This window comes from Phyllostomus hastatus, unplaced genomic scaffold, assembly GCF_019186645.2.
Source record: "Phyllostomus hastatus isolate PE091 unplaced genomic scaffold, TTU_PhHast_1.1 phas_scaffold_78, whole genome shotgun sequence".
NCBI lineage: Eukaryota > Metazoa > Chordata > Mammalia > Chiroptera > Phyllostomidae > Phyllostomus > Phyllostomus hastatus.
The window spans coordinates 67061769-67088024 of NW_025334041.1; the positions used below are offsets into that span (position 1 = coordinate 67061769).

General features: G+C 42.4%; 1 protein-coding gene across 5 annotated transcripts in view; it reads right to left on the bottom strand.

The window, feature by feature from the left end:
- Positions 1-26256, bottom strand: part of CRACDL (CRACD like) — a 123411-nt gene that overhangs the window by 32179 nt on the left and 64976 nt on the right. For all 5 annotated transcript variants that reach the window (XM_045828584.1, XM_045828587.1, XM_045828583.1 and 2 more), the window contains 2 exons: positions 7468-7547; positions 3158-3326 (listed from right to left, as the gene is read on the bottom strand). In XM_045828584.1, coding sequence (XP_045684540.1) covers positions 3158-3326; positions 7468-7537 — 239 coding nt within the window. In that variant the 5' untranslated portion in view covers positions 7538-7547. The remainder of the gene's footprint in view (positions 1-3157; positions 3327-7467; positions 7548-26256) is intronic.

The following is a 26256-nucleotide window of genomic DNA, read 5'->3' on the forward strand; positions in this document are numbered from 1 at the left end:
TGTAAACATTTTAACTATGTATCATTTTACATAGTTAAAAGACAAAATTGAACGAAAAGGAAATAAAACAATTTCTCAAACTAGAAAACAACCAGAAACAAGCCGAATTTTATATAATGTTGCTGGCATAATCACACGGAAAAAAAGTGATCTCAAGTGACTTGCACTTCACGTCCAAGTGACTTTTGATTCTACATCTGTAGCAGGATTAATTCTAAGAACAACAACCACAAAGATATCAAATTGCACTTGGTAGTCATCGTAGCAGCAATACTGATTTTTAAAAAAATAGTGAAGAACAATCTTTACAGTATATAACCTCTGTGTGGGAAAGGAGGGTAATAAAATCATTTTAAGTATATTATATAATAAAGAAAATAATTTTGTTAGTGTGATTAGGAACCAAGATATCCAGTATAAGAGAAAAATAAATGCAAATAATCAAAGAAGTAAAAATTTTATCTTATTAAATTTAAACTGGAAATATCCATGAATTAATGGTTTATTTTTCTCTTAAAATAAAGCATGTTTCATAGCTATTTGAACTGGAAAGGTCTGGAAGCGATGACAGCCAACTACCTAACAATCGTGACCCCTGGCAGCCAGCCTGTGGTCTCCTAAAACCATTTCACACTAAAACAAAATAGGGCCCTGTGATGAAATGGCTGATTATGGGTCTAGGACAGGAATGTGCAACATAAACCTGAGGTTTCTCATTGTGCAAGAAAGCAAAGAAGCTTTCAAACACAAGTGGGGTCATGTTAAAAGAACCCAGGAGCTAATCTGAAGAACTCCCAATAATGTAACATGGGACAACGTGAGCATAAAAGATCAATGAAGGTTGTCAAGGGCTAAAGTAAATCAAATATATAAAAATCCACACCTTAATAATGATATTAAAGAAAAAAATTCATTGGTCAGTATTGGAAGTTGCTAGGGTACCAGGTCATCACTATGAAGGTGGATCAATAAAAGGACAATTATCTAAGCATTTATCCTGCCCATCCTGTATTTGAGAGCCACCAAGAAGCTGATGAAGAAAAGGTCTTCTTCATAGAACTCCAGCCAGCACACACAGAATAAATGATACAACTGGAAAGACCACCATTCTGCAATGAAATGATGGGTCTAGGCAATGACCATCAGTGGGTATTAACACCGCTAGGTGAAGACTGGTGGAGGGATCACACTAAGAATTTCCTGAACCCACTGCTCAGTCTTAGAGTCACCACAAGTGGGACAACTGAAAGTAGGTCCCTTGTGATCTGAAAAGCACCATCTTGAACCTCAATCTAACTTAATACTTCTGTTCATCTAATGCTTTGCAAGAAATTCAAAGAGTATGGAAATGAGTTCAGTTATGCCAAGAGAAAACAAAGCCAGAATGTGGGATATTCTGCAGAGCAAACGACCCTGCTCTTTCAGCAGATCAATGACATGAAACAAAGGAGCAGGGGGTTGTTACAGATTAAGAGACTTAAGAGGCATAACCACATGCAATAAACGGGCATCGACTTTTCAAAGCCACCGAGTCCCATGGGCTTTGCTGGCATTAACGTGTCTTGGTAGATGGAACTCTTCTGGCCACGGTGATAGATGAGCAGTTGCTGTAGTGTCTCTTGCATTGGCCAGAGTGCCTTTAAGATCTTGCCAGTCTTCCATACTGCTCTCTAAAAACATTATTTGCATTTTCAGAGCCCCACCTTACTCTACCCTCAAGCTTCTTTTCCCAGCATCAATCTAGCAAACTATTTCCAGTAAACAGAGGCCCAGGCCTCTGCTAGGTGCTGGAAATATAAAGATGAAAAGGGCATATTCCCCACCTTCCCAGGGGCTCCCTTGATAGAGCAGACAGACAAGCAGACAGGTCATTTGACCCTGCTCGCCCCTCCTGCTATGCTCCTGTTCCCCGGTTGGAGGGGTCACTCCCAGGGCACCAGAACTGTATGTCCTACTCAGGAAGGGTGGGTGAGGTGAGTGTTACAGTTTCCTGGGGCTGGCCCAGTGAAGACATTTAATAATTAGCAATGTATTAGTATCTTGATAATGTCTTCACCTCAAGAGTTTCACCGCCTAAAAATCCAGTGTTCAGTCCAACCTCTCTGTGCTCCACAAAGTGTGGAGCAGGAATCACGTTCACCACCACCTCCGGAAAAAACAAAAAACAAACAAAACCTGAAAGAAAAAACTTGAATCTTTCCTCATCAGTCATTTGGTGCCATCAAGTGGTCAGTGTGATTTCTACTCCGTTAGAAACCAGCACCAGGACTGCTGAGCAGGAGGGGCAGAACACCACTGCTGGGAGGCTGGAGCCAGTGACTGCATCTCCTGTGGTCTGTTTCCCAATTCCAAGGGTCATTATGCCTTTGAAGAGTTTTATCCTCAAATTAAGGGCCGATGTTGTTTCAAAGAAAACAAAAAAGTTGTCATGGCAACAAATCCAGTTTCCCCCCCTTTTTACTCACAGATAAAACTGCTGGAATAACTGAACATATGTATCGTAACTATATTTTGGTGAAATACAAGTTATAAAATTAAGACTTCCCAAAACTGTCATAACCTATTGAGTCTGTTCTTCCTAAAAATATTTTTGGATAATTTTTCTAAGATGGAACAGCAAAATGCCTTCCCCTCCCATCTCTCGTCTGTTTCTCTCTCTCTGTCTCTTTCTTCCTCCCTCCCTCTCTCTCTATCTTTCTCAAAACTTTCTTATTAGATTACTTAAAGTTCAAGTTAAAGAGATGTATTTCCTGTTATAGTATCCAGGTTCTCAGAAGAATTTTAGGTCAAATTAAATCAAGGCTCATATTCCAATTTTGCCACTTTCATGTGTAGGATATTGGGCAAGTTCTCCAAAATTTTGCTCATGCTTGCTCATTTATAAAATGGTATGTCCTATCTGCCCATCCCACTGTTATCGTAGAATTTTAACAGATGCAGCACCTGGCACACAGCAGGTGCCTAATAATTTTGCCCCAACTTTCTCCATGTATGAAAAGACAGAAAGCACAACTTTTGTGGGAGAATCTGCCATGAAACTACCTAGGAAGAAAGTAGGCTTAGAAACCCAGCAACTTACATGACAACAACATAGTCTTCAGGTGCCCCCCGCATCCCCCCCACCCAACCTGCCCCAAGGATGTGAAAAGTAACTTACTCGAGCTCGTCCTCTGAGTCATAGCCCACTGGCCCTGACTCGATGGCGATGACCTCACTTTTCGCCTGACTTTGTTTCCAGGTGCTACTTTCTGTAGAGGAAGGAGATTCCTTTCTTTTCTTCTTCCCGAAGAACTTCTTAAATGTTTTAAATTTAGATTTTTTCTTTCCTGTGCAGAAGGAATGCATGTGAGTGCTCACCAAGCCTGTGTAAGACATGCGTGAGAAGGAGAGAAAGCAGCTTTCTGTCCATGCACCAGAGCACTCATTCCTGAAGAGTCCTTTTACAACACACAAGTACAGGAAGCGCACAGCGCCCCATTTTTGCACACCTGGAAACAAATCTTTATTTCTGTTTAGTTTGGAGATTTAATAAAAGATCCAAGAAAATTCTGGAGCACAATCATGGAATCAAAGCATAAGCAATTTTCCTCTCACTTGAAATCAAGTTTTAATCTCTGAAATACACAGTCAAAAGCAAAAAGTCCTGATGAGGTAAAGACCACGTCATAACCCAAATTATTTTTCAAAATAATCTTAAATGCTTCCTTTAGCATGGACATGAGCACCAGGAGCAGTTCAGAGAAGGGCCAGCCTCGTGGGCAAGAGGTGCTTGTAGGAGTCCATCCAAAGGCTGTGATGAGATAACAACTTTTGATGAGAACAATCATCCCAGGATGGTGCCAGTGCTGAGCCTGACTGTGCCATGCTTCCCGGACTGTTAGAATTCACAACACTTGCCTCCTGCATTCTCACCCACATGTTCCATCATATCTGGGACCCTGTGATTTCACATTAGCAGCTAAGCAGAGTGCCTTGCTTTCCTTCCAAACCTTTATGAGAATGAACAGTGGACGGATGCAACTAGGAAGATGTCTAATATATCCTGAAAATCTGCTGAAACAATTTATTAGTTTTATAAGTAAATAATTATGTAAGTGGAATTCCTTAAAAAGTAAATGAAATTGTTGTATTTTGTTTATATTAATGCCTCCTAAGGAAGTGAACACGATCTTTCTCTGATGTGGAGAATTAATTAGCATTACTCTAGTAGTTCCTATAGTATCTTAGGTGGAGCAAATCCCTGCCCAAAGGGATTTAGTTCTACAGCCAAGTCTTCTTAATGTCTAATGAAGTGTCCTTCCCTTTCTAATCATGAAATGATTGTGCTGTTAACTGATGGTTCTCACAGAGAATCTATTATCTGAAAGACTCTTAAGAGTTTACTGCATTTGCCAGGTCACCATCTGGCCTTTCCCTAGTTGACAAATGGGTACACACTCCTGCAATTCTGAAAAACATGAGGCCTCACTGTCCTTTACAGTCGGAGAGGCTGCGGCTATTTAGTAGGTGTGGGTGAGAGTGGCCGCCCAGACCCAGTCTCCACTGAACACTTTTGCTTGACTTGCAATGACTGATTAGTCAGCCATCCACTAGGGGCCTGTTTGTGCTACATTTATTCACCTGCTATATTTTTAAATTCAATTTCTTTGGTGACAGGTACTATTCAGGTTTTCTACTTCTTGAATCTATTTTAGTGTTATATTTTTCTAGGAATTAATTTTTCCAAATCTTCAAATTTATTGGCCTATAGTTATTAATATCCTCCTATTGTTTTAGCATCCATATTATCTGTTATAGAAGTTCTCTTTCTCAGCCCTGATATTAATTATTTGTGTCTCCTCTTTTTCCTTGATTGATTTCATCAGAGGTTTGTTGACTTTATTTACCTTAAAAAATGTTTGGCTTTGTTAATGTTCTTTAATGAATGTTTATTTTTTTGTAGTAATATCTGTTCCTACTGTTATTCTTTACTTCCTACTTTTTTCAGATTTACTTTGCTATCTTTTCTTTTTTATCCTCACTTGAAGGCATGCTTATTGATTTTAGAGAGAGAGGAAGGAATGGGAGAGAAAGAAACATTGATGTGAGAGAGAAACATTGATCGGAGGCCCCGCTGTATGCACCCTGAAGGGGGACTGAACCACAACCCAAGAATGTGTCCTTACTGACAATCAAACCCATGACCTTTTGGTTTATGGGATGATGCTTCAATGAACTGAACCACCCAGCCAGGGTTACTTTGCAATCTTTTTAAACTTCATGAGATGAATACTTAGTAAATTAATTTTTAAGCAATTTAATTTATTAATTTTAGGTATTTTTAAATTTTTTTTAAATTTTTATTTTTTAAAAGATTTTATTTATTTATTTTTAGACAAGGGAAGGGAAAGCTACTCCATGTCTCTCTTCAAACTTTTGGTGATTTGCTGGCCATCTTTGGAGTTCTCAGGCTTGTAGATGCCACTGCCCTGACCTCTGACGTCACCTTCACATGGTGTTCACCCTGTGCAGTCTATGTCCATGTTTTCCCTTTTTATAAGGACATCGGTTACATTAGTTTAGGGGCCCACCATATCCCAGTATGACCTCATCTTAACTAACCCATCTGCAAAGACCCAATTCCAAATAAGATCACATTCTGAGGTACTGGGGGTTAGGACTTCAATATATGAATTTTGATGGCACATAATTCAACCAGTAACATGTTGGTTTTCATTCATGGCACCTTGTTGCCTTATATGCCTGGTTGTGACTCACTACATATTTATCATAGTACTGAAAACATTAGTTTCTGTAATAATTTGAAGTCTAGATAGAAGGTGCCTTCCTTTAGAGAAGACGGTTTCCCTCTGCAAGGTACCTGGGGTCACATTCAGTCTAGAATTACTACTAGCCAAATTCAAGGCTTAAGATTCTCTGAATTACCCAACTGGTGCAAACTCAGGCTATATGTCCACACAACAGCTGACTTACCTCTGCTTCACACTTACTCAGGTTTTGGGCTCCTTTGGCTCCTGGATTATTTTAGGGAGGGTCTTCTATTAGAGGGGGGCCCACCTGGTACAGGTCTGTACCTTGATATCTGACCCTCTCCCTCATATCCCACCTCGTGAAGACATAAAAATGAAATTTAAAATTTCAAACACTGGTAAATGATCTAAAGGCAAAAGTGGCTTCCATGTTCACTTATCTTTCTGGCTTATCATTTTCTCTAATTTTGGCCTCATTACTTCTTAGTTTTGAAAAGATTTTTTAAAGGATGCTCCTGTTTAGAATTTTACATTTTAAATGGGAAGAGGTTGATCTGAATAACTTAGTAAACTATTATTAGAAAAGAAAAAGAATAGTTTTTCTTTCTTTTAAAAAATTGACTCTGCATGGTGACCTCTGTAAGTACCACAAACCAGTGTTTATGGAGGTTGTTCAGGCCAATGAACTACTTCAAACAGTATTTTCTTGTTTAAAATCAGTAATAATTTAGTGTCCCATAATGTGAGAAATTTTGCAACTCATTTTTTCTCAGGATTAATTTTAAAAACTTTACCTTATATCTATATTTGGGGGGTAGTATCTATTCAATTGTGGCAGAGGAAAAGTAGTTCTAACATGGAATAATAAGAAACATCTATAATGTGACAGAGAAAAAGTAGTTCTAATATAGAATAATAAGAAAAATCTATTGAAAATATAAGAAATAGAGTCTTTAATTAGATGAGTATCTGAAACTAATGGTTAGCAGCTAGGATTTAATATTATTGAAGCTACTCCCCCTGAGCTATATTTAAAAATGACTACCAGCATTTTGACTTTAAAGAGAAAGAGATGGAGACCTTTGTTACCAAAATAAGGTGAGTCTAAATGGCTAATCTATGGAAAAGATATGTTGTAGGGAGATCAATGCTTTGGAATGTCAATTTTACAACTCTATAAAGACATACATAGAAATATATGAGTAACAGTAAAGCGATCACATAATTGGGTAACTCTTAGGACATGTTATGAGATGATTATTCATGGGCCTGGAACTTAGCTCAGTAGAGGATATAATAAGATCCCCCAAAGAAGAAAAGCTATAAAAGAGGAATTAAAGGCTTCCTCTTGTTAGTATCATTCATCTGGATGATAAGGCTAATACTTTATCCAACCTCCTACTGGTACTTTCAGATATTCTTGGGTAATAAATGATTCCATTGCACCTCTCTTCCTTATATTTTCAAGTCAACCAAACATTGGGACAGGAATAAGGAAAATTACTCTAACCCATCCTCCATGTTTGAAGCAGAAGCAAAGGAGGATCACCTCCTGAGGTGCTCTCCAATTATAGTACAAGGGACCTGAGGTGTCATGCTGTGAACTGAACCCCTACTCTCAACGCAGAGAAGCCCTAAGGCCTGGTTCCATTAGCCCCTCTCCCTGTCCCACAACTCAATGAGGCTCTTCCCAGAGCAGGGGGAACAAGGGCCTTACCTGTGCTGTCCTCACCAAGGCCTTCTGCGGCCTCCCGGAGCTTAAAGTCCATCACCCTCGTGGAAATCATGTCCAGGTCACTAAAATCAGATGGAAATTCACATTAAAAGAACATGATTAAAAGGAGTTAACAGTGAGTAAAATGGTGGTGGTTCCGACTTCTTGTCTCTGACCTTGCCTACTCATACACCAGCAAAGATTGCGTGGCAGAATACAGGACAGTACAGCCCAAAACCATGTCCACAACTCACGACTAATAACCATAGAGGCACTTATCTAATCACTGACCAGAACATTTTAATAGAAAACAGATGACTGGGACAAATGCTCCACCGACTCAGTTGCAAAACAGCCACAGAGATGTGGATTACACCATGGGGAATACAGTCAATAATATTGACAGAAAGAGATATAGGAACAGGTGGATGTTGGGGCAGTGGGGGGACCACTTTGTAGAATATGTGATGTTTCTGGACACTTTGCTGTACATATGAAGCTAATACAGAATGGTGACAAATGTAAACTACAATTGAAAAATAAAGAAAATCCTTCACTAATTTATACAATGCAGATCTGATTCCTTTCTCTAAAAAAAAGGTTTTCAGAAGTTATGTTTTTCTTTTATTCACTATAGAGAGTTTGGAGGATATGGAGAATGAAAACCATCCTTGGTCCTACCAACCAAGGATAATAACAGTTAATGTTTTAATGTATTTCCTTCCCATATTTTTTCTATGCAAATATTTGTGTGTATATGCACACACATACCATATTAGGAAGACTGACTTCCTGATTTTCTTACTAATTCTTCCTAAGTGTTATTGTAATGGCTATATAATATTTTGATATAAAGCCACACCATCAATTTATATTGAGTTTCCTTTTTGAACTTTTCATTATAAAAAGTTTCAAATAGATATAAAAGTACAAAGAGTATATAATGAGCTTAATATATGGTCACTATAGTTTCATCTTTACCCCTTCTCCTGCTCCAACTCCCACTAGGTTATTTAAAAGCAAATCATTCCAGATACTATTATCATTTCATCCATATGTACTTCTTCCTAAATAAAACATCTCTGACTCTTCATGGAAATCAAATGAATGATTAATAGTCAATATTCTTGCTACAGAATATTGAACTGTGTTCCTGTCTTTCAGAGCTGATTTCTAAATGGTGCACTCTAGCCCTAGCCAGGTGACTCAGTTGGTTGGAGCATTGTCCTGTACACCAAAAGGCTGCAGGTTCGATCCTCAGTCAGGATGCATACAGGAAGCAACAAATCAATGTTTCTGTCTCTCTCTTCCCCTTCCCTCCCTCCAAAATCAACAAACATATCCTCTAGTGAGGACTAAAGGTAAGTTGATGCACTCTACCCCACACATACACACTCACCATTTATTTGGAAAACTATTTCTTATTGACAGTTACTATGAATCCTCACACTTAAAAGGGGAGCTCAAGTATTTAATTAACCAATTAACATTTACCACTTGAGCACAGCACTTAATGGGAAATGATGGGAGAAATACAAAGGAAATATTTAACAGAGGAACGAAGTCACAAGTCTGTGCCAGACTCAGTCTTATATTTGGGTCTCCTTTAATATTTATGTCAAAATGTCCATCTCCCAACCAGCTAATTCCTTAAAAGGTGAACAAAATTTTATCAGTTTTGCTTCTCGAGTCTTAAACAATTTGGCTTCATAAACATGTCTGGTCAACAGAATGAAGGGGGGGAACCCACATAATCACCTCAACTGATGCAGAAAACCTTTTGACAAAATTCAATACCCTTTCATGACAAAAACACTGGGGAAAAAAACATAGTAAAGGCCATATACTAAAAGCCCATAGCTAATGTCATACTCAACAGTGAAAAACTGAAACCTTTTCCTCTAAGATCAGGAACAACACAAGGATACTCACTCTCACCACTGTGATTCAACATAGTAATGGGAATCCTAGTTAGAGCAATCAGTCAAGACAAAGAAATAAAAGACATCCATATTAAAAAAGAAGTAAAATTATCTCTGTTCACAGATAACATGATCTTATATGTAGAAAATCCTAAAGATTCCCCCCTCACAAAAACTGTTAGAATAAATAAAATGAATTCAGCAAAGTTGCAAGACACAATGAACACACAAAAATTCAGTTAAGTTTTGTTTCTATATACTAACAATGAACAATCTGAAAAGGAACTTAAGAAAATAATTCTGCTTACAATGGCATCAAAAATAATAAAATACTTAGGAATAAACATAACCAAGGAAAGATTTGTATACTAGAAACTATAAAATAGGACTTCTGGCCAAGATGGAGGCATAGGTAAATATACTTTGCTTCCTCATGCAACCAAATGAAGGACAGCAACACATTTAAAAACAAAAAATAACCATAACTGCCAGAAAATCAAACTGTATGGAAGTCCAACAAACAAGGAGTTAAAGAAGAAATATTCATCCAGACCTGTAGGAGGGGTGGAGATGGGCAGCTGGGGCAGAAAGGACTCACAGAGAAACAGTGGCTGGCGGACCGGGCAGTCCCGTATTTTCATGTGGATAAACTGGGAGGAACAACTGGGGAGCAAGACAGACTGAGCAACCCAGGGTTCCACTGCAGGGAAATAAAGTCTCAAAATCTCTGACTGAAAAAACCTGTGAGGGTTGTGGTGGCGGGAGAAACTCCCAGCCTCACAGGAGTTCATTGGAGAGACCCACAGGGTTCTAAAACATACAAACCAACCCACCCTGGAATCAGCACCAGGAGGGCCCAATTTGCTTGTGGGTAGCAGAGGAAGTGACTGAAAGCCTACCGAGAGAGCAGAGCAAGCAGCACTGTTCCCTTGCAGACCCCTCCCCTACACATAGTGCCACAACGAAGTGACGTGAGTTACCCTGCCCTGATGAATACCTGAGACTCTGCCCCTTAAAACGTATCAGACACATTGAGACAAAAATATATGGCCCAAATGAAAGAACAGATCAAAGCTTCAGAAAACATTAAACTAAGTGATGAAGAGATAGCCAACTTATCAGATGCACAGTTCAAAGCACTGATAATCAAGATGCTCACAGAATTGGTTGAATATGGTCCCAAAATAGAGGAAAAATTGCAGGCTATGAAAAGTGAAATAAACAAAAATGTACAAAGACCCAACAGTGACAGGAAGGAAACTAGTACTCATATCAATGGTTTGGAGAAGAAGGAAAAAATAAACATTCAACCAGAACACAATGAAGAAACAAGAATTCAAAAAAAATGAGGAGAGGCTTAGGAACCTCCAGGACATCTTTAAACATTCCAACATCTGAATCATAGGGGTGCCAGAAGGAGAAGAGGAAGAGTAAGAAATTGAAAACTCATTTGAAAAACAATAAAGGAGAACTTCCCTAATCTGGCAAAGGAAACAGACTTCCTTTCAGGAAGCTCAGAGTCCCAAAGAAGTTGGACCCAAGGAAGCACACACCAAGCCACTTCATAATTACATTACCCAAGATTAAAGGTCAGGAGAGGATCTTAAAAGCAGTAAGAGAAAAGGAGACAGTTACCTACAAAGGAGTTCCCATCACACTGTCAGCTGACTTCTCAAAAGAGGCCTTACAGGCAGGAAGGGGCTGGAAAGAAGTATTCAAAGTCATGAACAGCAAGGACCTACACCCAAGATCAGTCTATCCATCAAAGCTGTCATTTAGAATGGAAGGGCAGATAAAGTGCTTCACAGATAAGGTCAAGTTAAAGGAGTTCATCATCACCAAGTCCTTACTATATGAAACATTAAAGGGACTTATCTAAGAAAAAGAAGATAAAAAATATAAACAGTAAAATGACAACTAACTCACAACTATCAATAACCAAACCTAAAAAAACAAAAATGAACTAAGCAAACAACTAGAACAGGAACAGAATCACAAAAATGGAGATGACATGGAGGATTATCAGTGGGGAGGGTGAGTGGAGAGAATGGGGGGAAGGCACAGGGAATAAGAAGCATAGATGGTAGGTGCAAAATAGACCGGGGGAGGTTAAGAAGAGTATAGAAAATGGAGAAGCCAAAGAACTTATATGTACGACCCATGGACATGAACTAAGGTGGAGAAATGATGGTAGTAGTGGGGGTACAGGGTGGAGAGGAATAAAGGGGAGAGAAAATGGAACAAATGTAATAGAACAATCAATAAAATCTATTAAAAAACTATAATGTTGGTGAAAGGAATGAAGAAAAAGATACAAATAAATGGAAAGACATTCCATGTTCATGTATTGGAAGACTTAGTATTGTTAAGATGTCTTTACTACCCAAAAAATGTACAGATTCAATGCAATCCTATCAAAATCTCTGATCCCATAGTATCCTGCTGCTCAATGACAATATAGGGGAAGGGGGGAAGCTACCATGATATTTCAAGGGAGAGGCTAGAGAAGGGAAAGCAGGAAAATATAAGAAACAAGAGAGTGAAATGGCCAGGATTGGTTAGGAGTCACCAGCTATGACATGGGTACCATCCTCTACAGTTGCCCTGAGCTAAAAAGTACAAGTGCCAAAGCTTTCTCCTGCTTAATTTGAGGTTAACCACAACTGCAATCACTTCTCTGACATGTATCATACTCTCTGAATTACCTCACTTAATCCCCAAGAACTCTTAGTAGTACCATTTTGGAATTGAGACCATATGTTATAGCAGTTAAGTTCACTAACTGGCCCAAAGTAGCAAGCAGAGGCACTACCCTATATCCTCAGGGTGCACATAGGTTGGCACCTGTACTATGCTGGCTGCATGTACTCATGTTGTACTCATGTTGACTGCATACCCAGAATAGGCAGGCACCTTCAAGACATGAGATGCAGTGATGGATGAGACCAATGTGGTCCCTGCCTCCTGCAGATGCTGACCCACTGAAGGGGGCAGTCCTGAGCTGTCCCCAAAAGGGCTTAAGGGAAGCTGGGACATTCAAATAACACAAGTCTCCCACTGAAATGGCTCTGTCTGCCAAGCAGCCCCTGTCCAGGGTCAGGCCAAGGCCCAAAGGTTGACAGTGTCCCAGAAGACCATTCATTGGGCCTGACAGGGTATCTGGGTCTGAGGAAGGGGCTTGTGGCTGCCACGATGTCACCTAACACTCTCGAGAAACCATGACATTACCTTCCAAATGTCCAGTCATCTCTGACTGTTTTAATAAAATGATCCTTGCTGGGAAGTGCTGATAACATAGAGGTGTATGTGAGAGCATGTGCACTGGTCCTGTGGGTGGGTGTGAAGGGCTCCCTACCCACCAAATGTGGAGTGAAACCAGAAGCTTGCACTTGCTCCTCCTGGGCTGGATGATGTAGTGATAAACCCTCACCAGGCAGAGGGTTGAGGAGTGAGTGGGAGGGTGGGAAGCCCTTGAATACGGCCCAGTCCTCAGCTTGCAGTCAGCTCATCCTGCTGGGTTCTAGATGCAGAGAGTATGGCTAGATGCAGAGGCTGTTAAAGACTCACACATAGAGGCCAAAGTCTCTCCATAGACAAGAAGATGACAAATCAACTCACCTCACATGGGAGGTTTTAAAACCTGTTTGTGTTTTATGTTCTAAACACCTTCACACTAACAAGAGTGCAATTGGGTGCAGAGGAAAGGGACCAAGACTTGGAAGTCAATCTGTCCCTGGGTTGAGTTCCCAGTCTACTACTTACCATTGTTGAGCCTCATTTTCCTCATCTACAAAACAGAAATAATAATCCTTTAACTACCTGGGATGGGGAACACAGCACAGATGAGTATTCACCAAGAACAGCAGGTGGTTTCTGCAGCCATGCCTCACCACATGTTCATGTATCTGCAGAGCTGTAGATAGAAATGCACATCTGGCTGCTGGCAGCAGATGAGTGTCCATTTGTCTCATGAAGAAAGTGTCTTGTGCGAACAGCTCATGTTAGAGCCACCATGATCTGTCAAAGATCAAGACACCTGGATGTGCAGATGAGCCCCAAGCTTGCCCAGGCCCTGCAGTCTAAGGGCAAGAGAAACTGTCACCAAGTAATGAATGAAAACACTTCAGGCCCTGGAGGCAGTCGGCCCTCTGTACTGTGGAGTGTTCAGATGGAGGACTGTCCCCTTGTCTTGGACACTCTGGGTGGAACCCCTCCACTGCTGTTACTGTGGGATGTCTTCTCTGTGGGGCCAATAACCTGCCTTCTGAACACACGTTCTCCCACTCAGAATGAAATTCATGGAAAAGCCAGAAGGAAAACTGTAATAAGAAAGGCCATGTGGCAAATGCCCCTCATCTCCCAGAACCCCTTTGCTTCTAACTGAAACTCAATGTTCAGTGAAGTCAGTCTGCCTACTGCCCCCCCAACCTATTGCTGCCCCCATCCTCCCACCTCTGTTTTTCTGACAACTCAAGTCCAAATACAGAAAAACTTAGTTTTTAAATATGGACCTGAGGGTGCTTCTTTAGGGGTTCTAATAAACTCAAAGGGGTGCTGAGCCTCCAGCACCCTGTGCAGTTCACAGCATTCATGAATGTGTACCTGGGCACCTACAGAATCTGGGAAAGTCTTTCCTCCAAAGAGGGCTCCCTATGGGGGATGTCCCACTCCCTCTCCCTGAACCCTAACTGTAACTGCAGGCTTCTTCCAAGCTTAGGGCAGAATGCCATCATTAGCTGCAGCTTATCTTGAAAAATTGGACAGAAGTTTATGTGAGGAATGAGAATAGATTTCAATATGGTATTTTAAAGGTTTCAATCTATTATGCTTATCTACACAATGCAAAAAAAAAAAATCCATAACCTGATTACATACCTCTGAGCATGTAATTATGCATGAAAGCCTTAGTGTTCCCCCTGCAGACCAGCTAATTCCACACCACCCTCCAGGCCATGGTCACAACCCTGCGGTGTTCTTTCTCAGCCCCTGTACTCTTCACAATAGTCACCCAGGCTGCCAACAAGGACTTGTTTGTAAGGTGTCTGCCTAACATGCCCCTCCCTTGCAAGACTGTGTGCTTGGTGGGGCGAGTTATGAGCCTGTCAGATCCACCACTCTCTTATCAGCACCAAGGACAGTACCTGGAGCGCTGTACTGAGCACAACACTTGAACAAGACAGGTGACAAAGCCCGAGGGGCTTCTGGATATGATCGACACAGGTGCAACCAGAACAGAAAACAGCACTAAAGTCATCAATTGGGTTCTATAAATGGACCTAGTTTTACAATCCAATTTAAGACTGAGGAAGTCCTCCAGGATATCAGTGATACCTGAGTTGTAAAAAGTAAATAATCCCTACTGTGACCCTTTTAGTCTATGGGGGAATTGAAAGAAACTATATTTTCTTTATAAGAGCAACACAACTTTAAAGAGGTGAAACCAGATGTAGATTTGCACAGGAGTGATGGCATTTCAGTGAGGCCGACCTGTGCATGCTTCTCTAATTCTTCTTCCAGTGCTTATGGCTGCGGGACATGGAGTCACCACGTCCTAGAGAAAGTTGATTCCACCCTAGCCTATGTGGCTGTACCTGAGATTCTGAAGGTGAATGATGAAAATTAAGTAACTTTTAAGATGTTTAATAGCAAATTATCACAGATCCATAAATACAGAGGGGTTTTTTTTTGGGCGGGGGGATTGTTCGAAAGCAAGTCAAAACAAATCTAAATACCAGTGTTTGTGTGCCAAATCAACTGAAGTTCCTAGCACCAATTCCAGACAGCTATCTTGAAACTATCATTTAATTACTGGATCAAACGTTTCAATGTTTTTAAAAATAAAGAACATTGAGAGAGTCCTCAGGGTCTGAGGGAAGCTGTTCTTTCTATAGGGAGCACTTTGGGGGCAAGGGCTCTACCTTGTCCATCTGTGTATGGGGCTCTGTGTCTGGCCACAAAAGGTGCCTAGTACACATTTGCAGAATGAGTGAACAAATAGGTGTGCCACATAACACACTTGTCCTTGAACTTCAAAAGTGTTGATGAGCCTAATGACCATTCTTTAAATATTAACATATATGCACCTAATAACAGAGCCTGCCCTTATAGCCATTCAGACCCCATTTAATGCATGTGTTTGATCCTGCATGGTGGTGTATGTATTTGGGTAGGTGGTGGGTGGGAGAGGCAGATGCCACCATCCTGACAATGGAACAATAACTAAACTCATATCCTTTAAGACTGAAGATCATTCCTAATATGATGCTTTGGCAACTGCTCTTTCATTCTCTTCAAGTTCCCTGAAGACATAATCTGCCTATAACCAGCTTTTCATCTATTATTCATGCAATCAGTTTCAACCCCTGAAATGAATGGTGTTTATGATGCCCTTCATAGCATCCGGACTCCTATCAGCCCCAACTTACCTGCTGATCAATATCTGTGTCTCCCACCTATGCCCTTGAAGACTACCTGAATATTAACATCCAGCCCAGTAGTCTATGTTTCAGTTTTTATAGGTCTGTCACTCTTCCCCCAGAACACAAAATAAAAGAAAGAAGGAGAAGCCATGACAGAGAAAACAAAATGTACTGCAGAGCACATTCAACTCAGGAGAGCAGGACAGGGGCCTCAGTGGCCTAGAGTGTAAACCAAAAATGCTGCCAAACATGAAGATGCAATGCCACAGAGAAGCAAACATGGACATAACTAATCAAAGGAGAATATGCCAGATATAGAACATTATATGAAAGCAGCTTCGTGGGACAGAATATCCAAATATACCTGTTGACTGGATACTTATTAGATTTATAACAACCAAGGTCAATAGGTATTAGTATCCTGACTTTCAGATTTTTGAATACCAACTCATCTAACCTCCAGAAAGCTGTGGAAAGACCAACAGTCACTCTTAGCTCACCTTTCCCCTGGCCTGCTTGAGGAGGGGACCTAATTAGGGAGGACCAGGTAAAGAAACCTTTCATTTGGTCTCCATCACTTCCCTTTCCAAAGTTCCTCCCTCTGTCTTCTGTTCCCTGGCAGGGTCCTGCATCTGTCCCACATCATCTCCTTCGGGCCTCTGTACCCACCAACTTTCAGGACAGTGATGGCAAGGATATTATCCTCTCAGAGGCAGCTGTTAATCCATTAGGCAAATACAATAATTATTAACATAAATGCAAATATCCAGAATAGGTAAACCCCTAGAGACAGAAGTGACTGATGGCCACAGTGTTTCTTTGGGGGAGATGAATGTGTTCTAAAATTAGATTATGTTCTCAGTCACACAATTCTGTTAATATATTAAAACCTACTGACTTTACACTTTAAACAGATGAACTTTATGGTATGGGGAAAAAAGTTGAAGGGGTTAAACAAAGAAAAAAATCTCATAGACACAGACAGCAGTATGGTGATTACCAGAGGGAAAGGGGACAGGGAAGTAGAAGAGGGTGAAGGGGAGTACACGGTGACAGAGGACTTGACCTGGGGGGGTGAACACACAATACAATATACAGATGATATGTTACAGAATTTCACTCAAAAATTTATAATTTTATTAAACAATGTTACCCCAATAAATTTCATTAAAAATATTTTGTTAGCAGGTAGTGGAATGATTATTGCAAAATATCAGAAATAAGTCCCTGGCCACATAGCTCAGTTGGTTGGAGCATTGTTCTGATATGCCAGGGTTGCAGGTTTGGTTCCTGGTCAGGGTACATACAGAAATCAACCAATGAATGCATAAATGATTGGAACAACATATCTATGCCTTTCTCTTTCTCTCTCTCTCTCAAATCAATCAATAAATTTTAAAATATCAGAAACAGGTAATTTTCTGGCAATGATAAATTATTTGTGGATAGAAAATTACAAGTTTCTAATTCATTTCATGGAAGTAGGAATAACACGGAGAAAGTTAATTCACATAGAACAAATGAAAATGATCTTTAAACATGTGAAAATAATATACAACCCCACTAACAATCAAAAATAGTCAATTGAAACACAGTAAGATTGTATTTTTATATAACAAACTAGCAGATATTTGAAAAACTTAATTATATGATCTCTACTTTAAAAAAATCATTCTGTGAAACCATAATGCTATCTTTTATAGTGATATAAATAAAACCTCAGTGGAATCATTAAAAAAAAGAAAAAGAAAGAAAAACAGGTGAAATAAACACATTTTTGGAAAAGAAGACATGATACAATTTGTCTCTAGCAATCCCACACTAAAACAAATGCTAGAAAAGGGAGGTATGATTTCAGATGGAAATTGAGAAATGTGAGTAGGAATGAACAGCAATATTTATGTGGGTTAACCTCCATATGGACGAGACAAGCAGTCACCCTGGACTTCAGCTGGAGGCCCTGTGCACAACTAGCATAAACATGGGCCTTGGTCCTGCTCGCTTGCCTCCCACAACATTTCACTTCCTTCTAGCCAGGGCCTTTGCAGATGCTGTTCCCTCTGCTCAAACATGCTCTTCCCTGTGCTCATGCTCCACTTTCTTTTTATCAAGTCCTACTCATCCTTCAGATAGCAGTTTCAATTCCACTTCTCAGAGAAGACTGATATGCCCTTCAGGATGAGCTGGGACTCCCACAACACACTGTGAGAACCCCTGCACCTTGTCCACAGCACTTGCCAGTTTTAATCGCCTCAATATTTGCATGGCTTTGATCCAGTTCCCCTTTCTAGACGTAAGACTGCTTATGTTCCCTATCCATAATCAATTATCCTTCTCATGGGAAAAAAGAAGAAATAAACCGTGACTTAACTATTATTCTCTAGTGAGTCACACCAGGATCTGCCTATATGTTTTTTAGAAAAATAAGTTTCACATTACTGAGGCAAATGGAATGTGCAATGCTTGCAAAGTTCCTATGGGAATTCCCTGTTTGAAAATTGTGCCAACTTATGGCATCATGATAGATATCATTCTCCTCAACAGCAGCAGATGTGACCACTGCACTTGACCCATTGTGCAGGGTTGTCGAGACTGGACCTCACCATAGCCAATCATTTCTCCTTGGATGTGCCAGAGGGTCCCCTGCCCTTTAAAGCAGACACCTCAATATGTGTGCACACAACCTCTGTCTACCTGTCAGAAAAGACAGGGAGGAGAAGGGAGAGACCTATTGTGACATATGGGAGAAGAGAAATCAAAGAATTGTCATAAGCCAAGGGTTGAAACCAGAGAGCTCAGATGCTGAGTCCTCATGCTCTGAGCAAGAAGAGAGAGTAAAGGAACTTAGTGGGTGGTCAGTTGTGATGTTTCCTAGTGTTCTGTAATTATTTGCCTTATATAAACTAAAATTAGGCACTAGAGAGTGAGTCATCCCTATTTTGCTAAGTATATAAAACTTGAAGACTAACTGCTTGAGGAGAGGGAACATGGACCAGCATGGTACTGTCACACAGTGTGTACTCAATAAATATCGCTGGATGGATGAATACATAAATGAACAAATAAATGAGCCAGAGGCACTCATAACACTTGCTAGACAAAAGAATCGCCTCCTAATAAAAATGAGACAGCATCAACTACCCAATCATAGTTCCCAAGTCATCTAGCACTCCACTGTTTTAAAGAAAAACTTCCCTCAAAATCCGTGACTTAACAAAACTATGTCACATTTCTTTAGCCTGAGTTTTTCCTATCAATTTCTCTCCTTTAGACATCACCTTCCCTATAACCATGCAGAGTCGAAGTTCAACAGCCTTTGGGAGTGAACAAATATGGATGCAGGCGAGGTCCTTGCCCCAGATGCCTTGTTTTCATCCTCAGGCTTCCCTTTGGCCATGGGCCAGGCAGGGACAGTGAGGACATCCAGAGAGAGCAAGTCAGTGGGCCACAACTCATTAGGATGTTTCTCTGCAAAGAAACAACAGAGCTTAATTCAAACAAACTCAGTAATCAACAAGATAAACAGCAGGGGTTATAAGCATATAACAGTATTCTAAGTAAGATAAACAGCTGATTTCACGGGTAGTCAGGGTCCTTGTGAATGGGCAGATTGGTAAGGTGCTGAGCCAGGAATGCAGACCGATGTCCAGTGCAGCATGTGTGCATACACACACGTACACAAGAACTTGCATTCACACGAGCGACCTGCATTTACATGAACACTGCTCAACAACACTCGTGTCAGACTGCAGTGCATGTCAGCTTTCAAAGGAGTAACCTGTTTTCATTCATCCCAGATGATGAGATTCGAAAAACATTAGTTTAGACATTTTCAGGTTATTAGAGTTAAAAAAATCTTTTCCAGATTTTTACAAAACCATCATTTCAAAAATAGGTAAGGGTAAGAGCTTCAAACTTTATGACCTTAATTTAGAAATTGTATTTGTGTAATTCCTGGGAAAATATAAGTTCATTCTAATGCTGGAGGTGTCATGCCAAGATGCAATCTCACTTGGAGACTTTCATGCTGGCAGTAAAAGCTGTGCCTTGCGCTGAAGGCTGCACACTGAGACGGCACACAGGACCCAGAGCAGGGGCACAGGGAGGATCACTAGGGCTGGTTTATTTTTAACGTTTTTTTAGCTTTATTGAGAAAATAAACTCCCCCTTTTATGCATATATACCAAAAACAATGACAAATAATAATAAATGAAGGCTTCATTTATCAATGATGTTCCATATGTGATTGGCATTTCTGCAGCATGGCAGATGTAGAGTGGAGATTTATTTTTAGTAGGAAGTCATGTTACAAAGCCTGTTGATAAGAAGACATACCTCCACTCTATTCTGACCCATTCAAAATAGGCAGAGTCAGAAAATGAGGTTGAATAATTATCAGTAATTTTTTAGCTTCCAAGATCAGACGTGGTTGGGGGTGTCCGGGGTGATATGGATGTAGACTATCAGTAATATTTTTAATGAAACAGTAACAATGATGATGACTTCCATACACAGGGCTTCACACAGTACAAAGGCCTGTGTTCACAAGTGATTCTTCAGTTGTTGGATTACTGTCCCTCCGTAGCAAAAGAATAAAGTGAGGTTGATGTCAGGGGGACTGTTGGGGTCTGTGTTGCCGCAGATGCAGCATCAACTTCCCAACACCGTCCACCCAGCCCAAGCGATGTGCAGATGTGACAATGATCTAGATCGACAGAGGCTGCTACAGTAGGAATTTTCCATCTGGTGTACAAGACATGCAATTTGTTTATACTGAGCAAATGGATTTAAATCACACTGCAGCTCTACTTCCCTCAGTACTGTTCTGACAGAATCAAAATGCACTGATAGCCAAACACCTTCAAGGGGTAAGGTCACCTGCAGCAGGGCGAGGTGGCTCTGCAGAAGATCACTGGCCTCTGCTCTACAAGGGCTCGGTGGGTCCTCTCCCACAACTGAGGCTGTCAGTGAAGAACAAGCCCCTTGGTGCTGATCTTTAGGAATAAGAATAATTCTAATGGACTTTTACTTTGACCTCTGCTGTCTCCCTTCCACCCAAGTATATGGACTGTACTATGTGCACCTAAGTTACAAGCATGGGATATTGGGAGAAAAATGCTCTTCCTCCAATTCCCCCTCTTCTCCTCCCTTCCCTTCATTACCCCCTCAACCCTGCCTCCACACTCTGCCCCTCTCTCATTCAATATGTGTATGTATCATAAAGAAAATAAAGAAAATTGTCATTTTGTTCCAGAATTCACACAATCCAAGGAAACAAAATAATGTCTATAAGGAAGGAGGCCATAAGCATACTGGAACTCAGGACAATAGGTGCTGGGTCTCTTGTGTGTCGGGGGCGGTAGAGGGCGGTAGGTGCAGCATGGCCTCCTCCAGTCCTCCCACCACCTCTCTGCTCTCAGACAACCCACCTGGGAGAAGGCAGCCACCTTCCTGAAAGGGGAGTGAGCCTCCAGCACTTTCATCCTCAGGGAATTTACTGCAGGGAGAAGAAAAGGACTTCCTTGTCCTTCCTAAGGTGGCTTAGGGTCCTTGGGACACCATGGGGTGCTGAGCAGGGACCCTCATCCTTGTCTCCTCACCAAGCAGCTCCCCTGTGCCTGGAAGCACCCACATGAGCTCCCAGCAGGTGTGCAGCACATGGTCAAAGCAGCCTAAGAAGCACATGCACTTCTTTTACTCCAAGCCACCAAAGGGCAATGATCACATGGGCTGCATCCCCATCTGAGTCCAGGCTGGTCTCAGGAAGAAGATTAATGCTGAGAACATCCCAGATTCTGGGCCAAACACAGCCAGGTCCTGTGCACCCTCTCATTCCCCCACCAAGAACACTTGAATGACTCTCCTGCCTTCCTTGGTGTGTGCACCTGCGACCTGTAGTGTGGAGCATTATGGGGACATGTCATCTCTGCCCTGCATGTTAGCTTCAGCTTTCTTGTTATTTGTTCTCAAAGGCCCATCATGATACCTCCAGGCTTAGATATTTTGTGAACTGCTTTCCTGCAACCTTCCAATTGCTCTTTTTCGCTGGGCACTGGCTTATGCTGCTCACTGTGCAGTGACAGGATCATAGCACTCCCTGCCCAAGATCACACAGCAGGTAAACATGTAATAAATGAGTGAGCCTTATCACCCATGCTTAGCAAATGCAAGGTCAGCACTCATTAGACAACAAATCACTTTATGGGCTTCTTCAGAATGTTGAAGAAAATAAATGTTCCTCCAATGCTTGATTTCATTTGAGCCATCTGGTGAGATTCTCTGACAGAGTGTTCCTGTGTGAATCAGACGAGGGGGCTGGTCGGGTTTCACACAAATATCCTCCCATTTTGTAACTCAAAAGACATCACATTCAGAGTGTGAGGACATGCAGCAATGTGAACATGCATTTGGTTAGTTATGTGAAGACATCTAAAATTCCAAATTATTCCAGCCTCTCCGTATTTTAAAGACATAAAAAGCAGCACACACACACACCATTTTTTTAAATAGCTTCGCGGGGGTGGGCATAGCATATAGATCCCCCACACCATTTAACACTTAATGACATTTGCATTGTCTCATGGGTCATAGCTGGCCTCATCAGACTCTGATGTCTGAGAACAATACCAAAGAATTTCACCATTCCTGTAAATCCCAGGGTGGCCAGTGTTCATTAGGTGCTTAGTAAGTGCACTGTGATTAATGCAGTGCAACATATAAACCACGTACTTCTCTGGCTGGCCAGACTCATTTGTGGACACAGCACTGGCGAGGCATTGTGGTCATTAAGAGAGCACCGCACAAACTCCTTAGGTGGCAGGTGTGCGGGAAGGCGAGCAGAGGGAGGCAGGCTGTGTTGATCAGGCCAGAGCCTGGGAACAGAGGAGGACAATGAAGCTTTCTCAGACTTTACCTTCTAGTATTCCAAAGCATGATGATGCTGGCAGCTGACCACAAGCCAGGAACTGCTGTAAGTATTTCACATACATCTACTCTCTAAATGTTAGTTTCACTGAATATTACAAATACTTCATCCAAGCCAGGCAATTCTAGGTTGTTCATAAAGAAGCAGAGTCACCAGGTGGCAGTTGGCAATAGCAGGAGGCAGGGGCACAAGGCAGGGTAGAGGTGGAGCCCTGAGGTCTCCTGGCATCTGTGAGCCCAGAGACCAGAGAGGGCCTGGTTTTTGAGTGTTTGCTGAGTGCCCGCTCTTGAGGTAGTAATAGGATTTCCAGTTCTCTGACAGCAAGGTCAGGTAGGCACACAGCTGGGAGACTCTCTTCCATCTCTGCCTAGCCAAATTTCTTTCCAAGTGCTGCAGTGATAAGCCACTGAGAATAGCAGCACCAAGCGCCTGACACTCGGTCACACTGGTCTCTGAGGAAGACAAATGCTAGAGAGCCCACAGCCCGTGTTCTCTCTGCAACTGTGGCCAAGTCTGACACAGCCACCCATGTGCAAGGGAAGAAAGTGCCTGCCCCACTGACTGCCTCTGGGGGAGGAAACCTCACTGAGTGCTCTATATGATAGCCTGAGGTGTTAAGAGATAGGCCAACCTGGAAGACCTGTGCCTTACCCTCAGGACAGCTATCAGTGCTATTTCAGGAATCCTAATGGCTTTGTGGCTGATGCAGCAGAAGGGGCAGCCTTGGCACCCGCCTGAAACTGAGAGGGCAGCTGTGTCTGGGGAAGCTGTGGCTCCACTTTCTACCTGAGGCAGCCCAGTAGGATGGAGCCCATGACGGTGGGACAACACTGGCCCAGGCTGATGTGCCCACCTGCCAGGGAATACTGGGAGGCCTCATGGACACAATGCTGGGTCCCCTGCCACTCAAAGTGTGGCCTGGGGCTCGGAAGCCTCAGCACCACCTTGGAGCTGGTCAGAGGTGCAGACTCTCAACTCCACCCAGACCTATGGACTCAGAATCACGCTGGAACAAGGTCCCCAGGTGATTCTGCTACATATTCAAGGTTGAGAACCATGCTTTAGATCAGTTGTTCTCGACCCTGCTTGGCATGTCAGGGAGCTTTCAAAACTCCTGATACTGAGGTGATGCCTCAGCCCAGTTGCAGACAGTGGGGACTCAGATGTTAGTATTTTGTAGCCCTGCAGGTGATTTCAGAATGCATCCAGGGTAGAGAATCACTTATTCTGGAGGCAAGTCAAGACCTCTGAGTGTGGCCCTCATGTCATTAGGTGAGCCTTCAGCTGGGGCACCTGCGGAAACACTCCCCATGTGTAACAACACAGTGCTCACCCACAAGGACAAGGAGCTTCCACGAGTTTGGTGCCTGCACCATCCAGGCGGTGGAAGCATTGTGGCTCCATGGTCATGACCTGGTGGCAGGAGCTGGGCACACGGCATCACTGGTGGGGAGGGGTTGCTCTTATTGACCCAGTTTCTTTCTGAGAGGTGCTCTTCCACTACAGGCTTAGGGTAGCCTGGAAAGATCCACCCTCTAACCATGCCTAGGCTGCACTCAGAAGGGCTGGGAAACAAGAGTTCCTGGGTGGGTGCTCTTTGGTCCCTGGGGAAGGTCTTGGAACAGTAAGGGTGATGTACCTAAAGCACAAAAATGGAGTGGGGGAGGGGAGCACAGTTTGGAATCCAGTGTTACAGTCTCTTTAACAAAAGGTTTTCCTCTGAATCACTGAAGGCCAAGCAAAGGAGACCTTAGAGACTGCAGCCCCCTAGGAATGGGACCCCACCCTAGGAGATTAAAGACCACTTAGACTGCATGCTGCTTGAAATCAGCAGCAAAGCCAGCAACTCCATTCCCAGCACTATTGTGCAGACAGGGCTTCTCTTCCAGAAGGGTGGAAACTGTGTTCAAGCTTAGAACCTGCCAAGGCCTGAGTCTTAACACACAGTGTGGCCAAGACAGGAGCAAAGATGTGATCCGGGCCTAAGGTGATCACTGAAGTTCCACACCCTGGCAAGAGTGGTTGTTTCGCAGACAGGCATGCAACTCATCTCAGGCTAAGAAGAGGTTCAGGACCTTTATGCAATTGTGGAAAGAGAATATTTCTTTTCTGTTAGGTCTGAGAGGATGTGAGTCTAGAGAAGAAGGAATCACCAAGAGATGAAAAGAAAAAGCAAATGTACCTGGGGACTCTTATTGAGAGTCCTGGATCCAGCTGTTCCTGAAGTCAGGTATCCATGATTTTCCAGTTATCTGAGCTGCAAAGTCTGTCTCTCTGGTACTTTAAAGCCAAACAAGTGCAAGCACTATTTGCAAGGAAAAGAGTACCAAATAATTCCCTGAGCAAATGGTCTTGACGAGTGACATCAAACCATTTGAACCTCTGGAGCTGCCTGGACATGCTTTGTTTGTTTCTATTTTTAGATCTATAGAACAAAGGAGTTTGGTAAACTTTCAGGACAGCTGAAATGACATACAAACAATGAGATAAAAATAATGAAGGCAAACAATAAGGCATAGATCAGTAAGGGAAAAAGAACATGTTCACCGTAGATTTACTCCAGGCAGAAGCACGATTCCTTTGTATCAGTGTCACCACTGAGAAGCCCATCAAGCAGCAGAATGAGCAAACTCCAAGCTGTGAACCATTCCCTGCACATGCCTTGTGTGTCCTGATGGCATCGCCTCTTCCATTAGGTGGGAAAGATCTGGTAAAGGATGAAGGGCAAGGCCTGAGAGAGAGAGAGAGACAGCCCAGGTGGAGCCTGGTAGTGGCAGGAAGATCCTTGGTGAGAGCTGCAAGTGGTGTTTAGGAAAGCCAGCCTCAGAGGTCTCATGTGGCATTCCAGGCCCCAGTGTGAGCAGAAAGGCAGAATGACTCCTGTGCTTCAGGGGTGGCCTGGGGTGGGGCAGTCTTGGGACCACAATGGGACCACAACAAGAGAAGACTCAATGTTAACCCAGAATGACTGGTGCAGAGGTGGCAGAATGGAGGTCTTGATGGATGTGAGAGATGGCACTGAGGGCTGGCAGCACTTCTCCCATCTTGGTACCAAGTGCTACATCCTAGGACCGAGATGCTATCCACTGGGTGCTGAGGGCTGGAAGCAACACTATGTGGGCTGAGACTAAAACAGGTGGCCAGGGGCCACTGGCAGGTTCAAGCAGGAATGAAGCCAAGTTGGAGAAAAACCAAGTTGTTTTCTGCACCTACACTAGTGGCCTGAGACCTGCACCTGGAGCTCAGATCACAGCAGGTGCTGGATGAGAGGTGGTAGCACCTGCTCCCACTGGTCCCATGCCACCTTGGGAAGAATGTGTTTACCCAACACTAACACTAAGTACAATGTGTTGGACTGACCTGAAATGAAAGCATTCTACCTAAATCCAAACAGAGGGATAACCTGCACCTCAGTAGAAAAGAGCTCCAAGTTGCTATCTGCTTTGCAGTCCTGGTTGTCGCTCCCTGGCCAGGCCTTGGTTTCTCATTTATAACAAGACCTGTTGTACAAGCTGCTGTGAAGGAC